Source organism: Myotis brandtii, unplaced genomic scaffold (genome assembly GCF_000412655.1).
Source record: "Myotis brandtii unplaced genomic scaffold, ASM41265v1 scaffold650, whole genome shotgun sequence".
In the NCBI taxonomy this organism is placed as follows: Eukaryota; Metazoa; Chordata; class Mammalia; order Chiroptera; family Vespertilionidae; genus Myotis; species Myotis brandtii.
Window position 1 is genome coordinate 183440 of NW_005370517.1, and position 11665 is coordinate 195104.

At 44.8% G+C, this 11665-nt stretch overlaps 2 protein-coding genes across 4 annotated transcripts in view; both read left to right on the forward strand.

Moving 5' to 3' along the window:
* LOC106723804 (zinc finger protein 883-like) overlaps nt 1–11665 on the forward strand; it is a 139348-nt gene that overhangs the window by 61398 nt on the left and 66285 nt on the right. The window lies entirely within an intron of this gene.
* Nucleotides 528–7353, forward strand: LOC102260574 (zinc finger protein 883). The gene is made up of 2 exons (XM_014528780.1): nt 528–653; nt 5423–7353. Exons 1-2 carry the CDS (start codon nt 620–622, stop codon nt 7249–7251), a joined length of 1863 nt encoding a protein of 620 aa, XP_014384266.1. The 5' UTR covers nt 528–619; the 3' UTR covers nt 7252–7353.

Sequence of the window (11665 nt, forward strand, 5' to 3'; positions counted from 1 at the left end):
AAGAGCCCTATGTGCTGGGGCTTTGAGACCTCAACCGAAGGCTTGGCCTGGCGCCAGCACTGATAACTTCGTCTGGGGACGGTTTATGGCCTCTCTAGAATGGGAGTAGTCTTGTTTTCCTTATTATTTAAGCCAGCAAGCATTTATAGATGCCAAAATAGCAGGGTTAAAATTTCAAACAGCAGTTTTTATATAAGATGGATGCTTCACAGCAACCTTTAGAGAAAACATTCCTGCATTATTTTCTCAGAGAGTGGATCCCAATGTATAAAGGCACCCGTCTGTGACTTCCCAAAATGAATAAAATAATTCTTTGTATTCATCATAGGTGTCCTAACTCCTCCTGGGCAAGATGTAAAGGTACATTCTCCATAGGTTCACCCCCTGCCAGCTTCAGGGCAGCGGGAGTGATGAGACACCCGTTTCAGGGTCCCGCCCATTTCTCCGCTGGTTGGCCCATTGTCTTTGCTCTGCATTATGTCTGTATAAATGCCTACCACAGTTTCAGTTGTCTCGATTCTGACAGGTTGGCGTGACCTTTGAGGACATTGCCCTGTACTTCTCCAAGAAGGAATGGAGCCTCCTTGATGAGGGTCAGAGACAGCTGTACCTGAATGTGATGCTGGAGAACTTTGAACTTGTATCCTCCCTGGGTAAGACCCTCACTGTCACCAGAGACCTGGACTTGGCTTAACATATCCTCATGCCCCTTTTCCCAGGATGTGCTCTGTCCTCACTGCTTGACTTTCAGTTTTTTGGGCCCTTGCTGATCTTGGTAGGTCTGGTTTGTTTGCTTTGGCCTCATGCACTCCCCCTACAGGGGGTCGAGCTCGCACCCCCCCAGCATGTGCCCTTGACCGGAATTGAACCCAGGACCTTTCAGTCCACACACCAACCCAACCCTCTATCCACTGAGCCAAATCAGCTAGGGCAATGATAAATCTTTTATATAGGTGGATACAGGATAGTTAACAGCCAACAATCAACACGATAAAAATAATGAGAGTATTTGTAGTCCCTGCCCTGGTACATTCATTGTGCCCTGAGAGATCCTGATAGCGGGAAGTTACCCTGATATTCCCAAGGTATGGGTTTTTGTTTTTTTGTGTGTGTTTTTTAAATATATTTTTATTGATTAGAGAGAGAAAGGAAGAGGGAAAGAGAGATAGAAACATCGATGATGAGAATCATTGATTGGCTGCCTCCTGCACGCCCCACACTGGGATTCCAGCCCGCAACCCTGACCTCCTGGTTCAGAGATCGATGCTCAACCACTGAGCCATGCTGGCCGGGCCCAAGGTATGTTTTCATAGATGCAAAAGACAATTGACAGGCTCAGTTAAGGTAAAAATTGACTTTTGGCCCAGGCTGTGTCACTCAGTGGTTGAGCTTGGACCCGTGCATCAAGAAGTTGCTAGTTAGATTCCAGGTCAGGGCACATCCTTGTTGCTGGCTCGATCCTCGTTAGGGGACATGCATGAGGGACCCTATAGATGTTTCCCCTCTCATGGATGCCTCTATCTATCTCTCCTTCTCACTTCTTCTCTCTGTAAAAATCAATAAAAAAATCTTTTTTTTAAAAAGTTAACTTTTGCCGAACCGGTTTGGCTCAGTGGATAGAGCGTCGGCCTGCGGACTCAAGGGTCCCGGGTTCAATTCCAGTCAAGGTCTTTTTTTTTAAAAGTTGACTTTTGTCAGGGAAGATACTAGCCTAGGACATGAATACGAAACCTGCCATGAACTACTTTTAGTTAAAAAGTTTCCATTTCAGCTCTAACCGGTTTGGCTCAGAGGATAGAGCATCAGTCTTCGGACTGAAAGGTCCCAGGTTCAATTCCGGTCAAGGGCATGTACCTTGGTTGCGGGCACATCCCCAGTATGGGGTGTGCAGGAGGCAGCTGATCGATGTTTCTAACTCTCTATCCCTCTCCCTTTCTCTATGTAAAAAAATCAATAAAATATATTTTTTTAAAAAGGTTTTCATTTCAGACCCCCCTTTTTTGGTACTTTAGGTCTCTGAGTTTGCAAGGCCTGCACACAGGCCTTCCCCGAGCTTGTCAGGTTAGCATGTGGCCCCTTTTCATCCATGCCAATGTTTACCTATAAAGTTTTTTTGTTGTTGTTAATCTTCATCTGAGGATATTTTTTTCATTGATTTTTTTTTTAAAGAGAGTGGAAGGGAGAGGGGTGGAAAAGACAGAGAGAGATATACATGTGAGAAGGATACAAAGATTGTTGGCCCCTGGAACTCACCGTGACCTGGGTAGGGGTTGAACCTACAAGCCAGGTATTTGCCCTTGACCAGGAATTGAACCTGGGACCCTTTGATGTTTGGGTGAACGCTGTAACCACTGAACCACAGTGGCCGGCTATGAAGTAATTTTCTTTTCTTTTTTCTTTTTTCTTTTTTTTTTTGGTTAATCTTCGCCCAAGGATATTTTTTCATTGATTTTTAGGGAGAGTAGAAGAGAGATAAAGACAAAGAAGAAACATCGGTGTGAAAGAAACACATTGAGCCCTAACCGGTTTGGCTCAGTGGATAGAGCGTCGGCCTGCGGACTGAAAGGTCCCAGGTTCGATTCCGGTCAAGGGCACGTACCTTGGTTGTGGGCATATCCCCAGTGGGGGTTGTGCAGGAGGCAGCTGATCGATGTTTCTCTCTCATCGATGTTTCTAACTCTCTATCCCTCTCCCTTCCTCTCTGTAAAAAATCAATAAAATATATTAAAAAAAAAAAAAAAGAAACACATCGATTGGTTGCCTCTTGTGTGAGCCCCAACCAGGGCCTGGGCTAGGGAGGAGCCTGCAACCAAGGTATGTGTCCTTTATTGGAATCAAACCCGGGACCCTTTGATCTGCAGGCTGACGCTCGATCCACTGAGCCAAACAGCTCGGGCTGTATTTTTCTTCTTTAAAATATATTTTTCAATTGATTTCAGAGAGGAAGGGCGAGGAAGCTAGAGATGGCAACATCAGTGATGAGAGAGAATCATTGATTGGCTGCCTCCTGCACGCCCTCTACTGGGGATCGAGCCCGCTACCCAGGCATATGCCCTGACCTGGAATCGAACCCTGACCACCTGGTTCATAGGTCAAAGATCAACCACTGAGCCCCGCCAGCCAGGTTTTTTATGTCTTTTGACTGGAGAATTTGTTTTAGGACCTACTATTGCTGCTTCTTCATTGGTTTTTTTAACTCTTTTGCACCCATTTGTTTGTCTTACTGCCTTGTGGTCTTTCTTGTGTGATTTGGTCATTTTGTATAGTGGTTTGACTCGTATCTCTTTTGTATATCTATCACACAGGTTTTTGCTTGTGGTTTCCAAGAGACTTAAGACAAAAGAATGCATACTCGCCCTAACCGGTTTGGCTCAGTGGATAGAGCATCGGCCTGCGGACTCAAGGGTCCCGGGTTCGATTCCGGTCAAGGGCATATAGCTTGGTTGCGGGCACATCCCCAGTGGGGAGTGTGCAGGAGGCAGCTGATCGATGTTTCTCTCTCATCGATGTTTCTAACTCTCTATCCCTCTCCCTTCCTCTCTGTAAAAAAATCAAAAAATATTAAAAAAAAAAAAAAAAGAACGCATACGCTTTACAGCCTATTTTATCCTGGTAACACCTTCAGTTGAATACAAAAATGCTACCCGTTGACTCTCCACCAAACTCCTTTATAGGTTTCTGATGTCTCCATTCACAGGTTTTCATATTGTGTATCTATTAAGGTACACAATGTTATCTTCATAAATTTTTTTTAACATATTTTATTGGTTTTTTACAGAGAGGAAGGGAGAGGGATACAGAGTCAGAAACATCGATGAGAGCCCTAACCGGTTTGGCTCAGTGGATAGAGCGTCCGCCTGTGGACTCAAGGGTCCCAGGTTCGATTTTGGTCAAGGGCATGTACCTTGGTTGCGGGCACATCCCCAGTAGGGAGTGTGCAGGAGGCAGCTCGGCTCCGGCTTCCTGTTACCTCTTCCCTGAAGGCCAGGGCTTGAGGATGTTCCCTGGCGTGGTGGCAATAGGTGGTGGGGGGAAGAAACCTGCTCACATGGCAGGCGGGGCGGGGAGGTCTTGGTCCAGCCAGGCCACTCCAGGCGCCGGCATTAGCAGTGGCCGCGGTGACGAACCGTGCACCCGCCAACGGGCGGTGAGCGCGGAGGAAGCTGTCTCCGTTGGACTCTTACTCCCCTTTCTTGTGTTGTGCTGGTGGTTGTTCATGGAGAGCTAGCTGTCTCCTTGGTCTGGGAGAGGGATGAACACTGGTATCCCCTGGTCTGCCCCCTTGCTGATGTCACTGACCTAGACCTTCTCCTGTGGTCTCTTTTGGGCTTTGTTGTCATACCACCGTTCTGGCCATCCAGCTCTTCAGTTTTCCTTTTCGGATTTCTATTCATCTCTATCCCAGGGAATGGCTCCACTGGGATTTAAGGGGAAGAATCATTTGTGCATCACAGGCGATACATGACCCCGTCCAGGCCAGGGTGGCCCCCGAGGCAGTCTTTCCGGGATAAAGTGCTGTTGGAGAGAGATGGATCCAGGGCTTTGTGAAGGTAGTAACTAGGGACTCCTTTTGTTCAGTTTTTGGTACCATTGCCAGCTCCACTCCATTCTACTTGTTCTTCCTTATTGACACTTTGCCAACTACTCAATTCTGATAGTGATCCTTTCTATTCAGATTCCCAGCCCATGGGGAATCTTCACCTTCCTAAACTTGGCACCTCACACATTTCCCTTTCAGGTTTTTCTTTCCTGGACTGCAACGTTGATCCATGCCTGCAGAGCCATGGGGTGTGCATGTGTCATAATGTTGACCTTGAACATCGTGTCACACCAGCTCTAAGACAACTGGTCTTTATGGGTTGGAGCACATTCAAATTATTCTACACAGACTCCCATCACCTGCAAAGCTGGTCTGAGAGGAAGCCATTTATGGAGGGACAACTAATGGACCCTGCCTCTCTTTTCTGGGTCTCATCCTATGCTGTGTCCTTTTCTTGATGTGGTTTGTACCGTTTACTGACCTTTGGGGCCAAGTAATGTGTAAGCAGTCAGCCATTTCTTAGCGTCTAACTCACTTGTCTTGAAAATCATCCCATAACCCTAGCCGGTTGGGCTCAGTGGATAGAGCATCGGCCAATGGACTGAAGGGTCCCAGGTTTGATTCCGGTCAAGGGCACATGCCTGGGTTGCGGGCTTGATCCCCGGTAGACGGCGTGCAAGAGGCAGCCAATCAATGATTCTCTCTCGTCATTGATGTTTCTGTCTCCCTCTCCCTTCCTCTCTGAAATCAATAAAAATATTTGAAACAAAAGAAAATCATCCCATAAAATCATGCCTCGCTCTGGCAAATGGATATTTGTGGTGAGGCTACCCCTTCCCTATCAGGTCAAAATGTACCTCACCAGCGTTTCCTTTTCTTCAGGTTGCTGCTGTGGCGCAGAGGATGTGGCGGCTCCCCCTGAACAGAAGGTTTCTGTTAGAGTGTCACAGGCCAGGAATCCCAAGGTAGCCTTGTCTTCCCAGAAGAGCCACCCCTGTAGGAGTTGTGGGCCCGTCTTGGGAAACATTTTCCAGCTGGTTGAACTGAAGGAAACCCAACACAGCCAGATACTGTTGAGGTGTGGGGCGTGTGCAAAAAGATTTTATTTCCGTGCAAAATTTGACCAGCACCAGAAGCAGCATAGGACAGAGAAGCCTTTCGTTAGAGATGTGGACAGCATCTCTCTTGCGAGGGGCGGTGATTTTAGTGTGTCACAGAAACCTTCTACCTGTGAGGAATTTGGACAAGACATGTTAACTGGGTCAGGACATCTACAGCAACAGGCTACTCCCACCAGGGATAGAACAAATGAAATCTTGACATCTGAGGTGAGTTTTCAAAGCAGAAATAACGATGACATCTGGGAAGAATATCATAAAACCATTGGCAGCATCCACACATTTGTTCAGGACAGGAATATTTGTCCTGAAAGACAGCGTTTCGTGTGCCAGGAATGTGGAAAATGTTTTAGCAAACTTTCTACTTTTCACTGTCATCAGAGTGTTCACTCCGGAAAAAGACGTTATGAGTGTGGTGAGTGTGGTGAGTGTGGGAAGTCTTTTTCACGGATGTATTACCTTCCTTATCATCAGAGAGTTCACACTGGAGAAAGGCCTTACGAGTGCAGTGAGTGTGGCAAATCTTTCTTCAGTAGCTCTGGCCTTCACTATCATCAGAGATTTCACAGAGGAGAAAGGCCTTATGAGTGCAGTGAATGTGGGAAGTTTTTTAGCTGTAGCAGTGCCCTCCGCAATCATCAGAGAGTTCACACTGGAGAAAAGCCTTATGAGTGCAGTGAGTGTGGGAAATCTTTTACTGGTAGCAGTGGCCTCCGGAGTCACCAGAGAGTTCACACTGGAGAAAGGCCTTATGAGTGCAGTGAGTGTGGCAAATCTTTCTTCAGTAGCTCTGGACTTCATTATCATCAGCGATTTCACACAGGAGAAAGGCCTTATGAGTGCGGTGAATGTGGGAAATCTTTTAGCTGTAGCAGTGCCCTCCACAGTCACCAGAGAGTTCACACTGGAGAAAAGCCTTATGAGTGCAGTGAGTGTGGGAAGTCTTTTAGCTGTAGCAGTGGCCTCCGGAGTCATGAGACAGTTCACACTGAAGAAAGGCCTTACGAGTGCCTTGCATGTGGAAAATCTTTCAAGAGTAGCAATGGCTTTCAGTATCATCAGAGAGTTCACACTGGAGAAAAGCCTTATGAGTGCAACAAATGTGGGAAATTTTTTATCAAAATCCAAGGCCTTCATAAGCACCAGAGAGTTCACACTGGAGAAAAGCCTTACGAGTGCAACGAATGTGGGAAATCTTTTTCAAGAAAGGAGTCCCTTCGTTATCATCAGAGAGGTCACAGTGGAATAAGGCCTTATGTGTGTCATGAATGTGGGAAATCTTTTACCAGTAGCACTGGCCTCCATTATCATCAGAGATTTCACACGGGAGAAAAGCCCTATGAGTGCAGTACATGTGGCAAATTTTTTACCAGCCGAAGTGGCCTTGTGCATCATCAGAGAGTTCACACTGGCGAAAGGCCTTATGTGTGCCCTAAATGTGGGAATTCTTTTACTAGTAGCAATGGCCTTGTAGGTCACCTGAGACTTCACACTGGAGAAAGGCCATATGAGTGCAGTGAATGTGGGAAGTCTTTTACCAGGATCCATAGCCTTCGTTATCATAAGAGAGTTCACAGTAGAGAAAGGACTTAGGAGTGGAGTTAACGTGGGATATCTTTTAGCCAAACTTGTAACCTCCCCGTCACATAAGAGTTTACATGGGAGGAAGGTCTGAGATGTCTAGGAAGCTAATAGCTTCTTCTTTTTTTTTTTTTTTAAATATATTTTATTGATTTTTTTACAGAGAGGAAGGGAGAGGGATAGAGAGTTAGAAACATCGATGAGAGAGAAACACCGATCAGCTGCCTCCTGCACACTCCCCACTGGGGATGTGCCCGCAACCAAGGTACATGCCCTTGACCGGAATCGAACCTGGGACCCTTGAGTCCGCAGGCCAACGCTCTATCCACTGAGCCAAACTGGTCAGGGCGCTAATAGCTTCTTAGTTCAGTTTTGTTTTTTGTTGTTGTTTTTTTATGTTTTGAGTATTTATTATAGGCCAGGTGTTAAGGATAGGGAAGTTATCCTGCTTTCATGGAGTTTACAATCTAGCAAAGAACCTAAGGATGATAAAAGAAATATTTTACTCTTTCCTTTGTTTGCTGCCTCATGTTTTTCAAGTTGATTCTATAAACCATTTTGGGTGAGAAAAGTCAGCTTCCATCTACACCTTCATACATAAAAGGAAAATGTTGTCGTCACCTATTGCATATCCAGGACTCATCGCATCCAAGAGTTTCAAGGCTGGGAACGAAGTTTCTATAAAGAAACTCAGATCTCGTTTTGGTCTCCTGAAATTTCATTCCTCTGATGTCAGATGAATCCAGCTTCTAACTAGGATGAAGTTGAACTGTAGGATCTATCAGCTGTCTAGCATCATCTCCTTTATGGTCCTGTCAGCCTATAACCATTCCTGCTGAGAATGTACAAATGCAAGTCCACTTGTTTAGGGGGTCTGCAGCAGATGTAGCAGAGGCTTTCAAATAACACTTCTGGGCTAGCACACAGGGTGCTGAAGACCAGGTCTTTCTTCTTCAGTGGATCCCATCTTTAGCCAGTCTATCACCAGCAGGAGAGAGCCTTAGTTCAGTTTTAACAACACTGTGGGAAGCACTGGAGCCTCATTTGTCTGAATTGAAGCTCATACGTCCAAACGTATGGACAAGTGGACTTGCATTTGGACATTCTCAGCAGGAATGGTTATAGGCTAACAGGACCATAAAGGAGATGATGCTAGATAGTTGATAGATCCTATAGTTCAACTTCATCCTAGATAGAAGCGGGATTCATCTGACAGCAGAGGTAAGTGTGAAAGAAAAATCTTCATGTTTACCTCATTTGGATTTCCAATCACCCAGCAAGTTTTGGGGCTCAGTGTTCTTAGTGGCTGAAATTTGATAGTTGAAAAGGCCTTAGTTCTAACCTCAACAGGGTTTTCCTGGTTTAGGGACAAGGAGCTGGTGTTGGTTTGCCCTTCACCAGTCATTTACAGTTTGCCATGATGAAATGCATGTTAAGTCCGTGTTTCAGCTGATTATCCTGATTAAACACATGCTCTGAGCAGACTAAAGCTAGGGCAAACACCTGGAATTGAATTCTGCTTCTTGGGATACTTACTGGGATCGATCCCATGATCCCAAGTAATTCCTAAATCTTTATGAATTTGATACTACAATACTTCATTGGCCCTGACCAGGAATTGAACCGTGACCTCCTGGTTCATAGGTCGATGCTCAACCACTGAGCCATACCAGCCAGGAACCAGTGATTAATTTTTTTTTGAGTGTCACACATGCAAGAACTGTGAGGGTGTTGTCCCTTTGCCTTGTAAAATAATGAAGGCCTTTTGCCCCTAAGTCTTCTTTAATCTTGGGTGTTCTAGTTACTGTGTGGGTTGTTTTATAAGTAGATCTGGGTCTATACCAGCACAAAGAGGTGAATAACTCGTACAAGCCTTAAAGTTTCTCTGCCTCCTAGGAGATGATACGGTACAGAAATTAGCTCAGCAGTTTTTGCCAAATTTGCTTTGTTGCTCGTATTTCTGTAGGAAAGACTATGGGGCCTGTAGTCCTCATGTGAAGTCTGGATGCTATGAGACACAGAGGTCACTCCAAAGGGGGGGGGTAGCTGTGACAACCTCGAGTACGTTTGGGAGCAGCGGTGAGTTTGTTTGTATGCAAACGATGCCAGTACTTTTGAAGGGAAAGGAATCTCTTGCCCAGGTCTTGCAAAGGGCCAGGTGCCCTAATGTCTACAGTTCCACAGGTGATGGTCACTGGTTTTAGGGGTTAGGAGAAACCATGATTGCACCAGAAACACTGACGACCTGGTAGGTGCTGGAGGAGGCCAGCCCACTAGCTGAAATGTGCCTTTTAACGTGCACCCAGAAATTTTTGAGAAAAAGACTGCAGGATCGGTGTGTGCACTAATCAGGGGGTCTCCCGTCATGTTTATCTTCTGTGGATGTAGTCATTGTCATGGAATATATCCAGCAGGTTTTGTGGCCCTGGCTGGGTAGCTCAGTTGGTTAGGGCATCATGCTGATACCCCAAGGTTGCGGGTTCAATCTCCTTTCAGGGCACATACAAGAAGCAACTAGTGAATGTACAACTAAGTGGAACAACAAATCAATTTCTCTCTCTTCCTTCTCTCGAATTAGTAAGACATTTTTTTAAAAAATATATTTTATTGACTTTTTACAGAGAGGAAGAGAGAGGGATAGAGAGCTAGAAACATCGATGAGAGAGAAACATCGATCAGCTGCCTCCTGCACACCCCCCACTGGGGATGTGCCCACCTTCTGTGGATGTAGTCATTGTCATGGAATATATCCAGCAGGTTTTGTGGCCCTGGCTGGGTAGCTCAGTTGGTTAGGGCATCATGCTGATACCCCAAGGTTGCGGGTTCAATCTCCTTTCAGGGCACATACAAGAAGCAACTAGTGAATGTACAACTAAGTGGAACAACAAATCAATTTCTCTCTCTTCCTTCTCTCTCTAATTAAGACATTTTAAAAAAGGTTTTGTGGAGCCCTGGCTGGTTTGGCTCAGTAGATAGAGCATCGGCCTGCAGACTGAAGGGTCCCAGGTTCAATTCCAGTCGAGGGCACACGCCAGGGTTGTGGGCTCGATCCCCAGTGGGGGACATGCACAAGGCAGCCAATCAATGATTCTCTCGCATCATTGATGTTTCTATCTGTCCCAATGCCTTCCTCTCTGAAATCAATAATATATTTAAAAAAAAAAGGGTTTTGTGGATTACTGTAGCCTCTCTGATGTTCAAGTCAGAGCCTTTGTTGCCCTGGCAGAAAAATAAAAAAGAGTGGAGTGCAGGGATGTGGCTTTCATTACCCAGCAGGCATTCCTGTTGATTTGGGTGAAAGTCCTTCATTGTTAGTTATATTGGATGTCACTGAGACAAGATCCTCCCTCCCCCTCAGAGGTCATGAGAATGTGGATTGAATATACTAGGTGTAACGGTTAATAATACAGATTTTTTTCAATAGATGGAGTTACACATATGTTTCCATATATGCGATTTGATATGTATGCTATTTTGTGGTATTGACAACAAGCTTCAAAACTTCATATGTCAAATTTTCTGAAGGTGTTAACATCATCGGTATTTTTACGCTTAAAAATGTTGAGTTTCATGCCAAAAAAAAGAGCATTTGCGGGAAGTTTTAATTCATTACTTTATTTTGAAAAAAAGTGCTGCTGAAAGTTATCACAGCGCATGTAGCGAGTGATCGAACTTCTGAGGGGACAGTTTGCATATTAGCCTTTTATATATAGCGATAGATAAGTTTCATTTACCTTTGTAAATAGCTCAGTGCATAGTCTGAGTCATCAGTGAATGTTTAACTTACACAGATTAAATTGTGATCTAAACTGATTGTATATTTTTGCATCTTTCCAGCAGTTTATGAGGATTCAGTTCCTCCACATTCTAGAGAATATTTGGGTTGGTCAATGGTTCTTTATGTAAACTTTTTTTTATAACTTTGTCATGCGATCCCTGTTGTTTGATTGTATTTTTCTAAGGATTTATGGTGAGCCTTTTCTCAGATGTGTATTTTCCCTCTCCGTATCTTAGTTAAGACATCTGATCATAGGTTCTGCTTCATCTGCTACGAGTTTTGGCAATTTAACAAAAAGACTCTGAAAGAACAAAGATGCATGTGGGAATTTCACTCATTTTGTGCCTTTTTTTCTTATGAAATAAAGGTTTTTTTGTATTGAAAAATGTGTTCTCTAGCTTTCTTCCAATATGGGATGCTATGCACAATACAATGGACAAGTTAATTTTAACCTACACTATTAACCTTCGCCTTCACTTACAGAAGTCCCATCATTTGATAATGCAATAACCCTTTGTAGAACTCTCCATCTTCCTGGTCTCCTGCCATGGGGCTTCTTGCCTTGGAACAGGTCTCAGGAGGACCAGATGGCATCAGATGATGGGCAGGTTAGGTTGTTTTGCCGTCCCAAAGCCAGTGCAGAGGGAA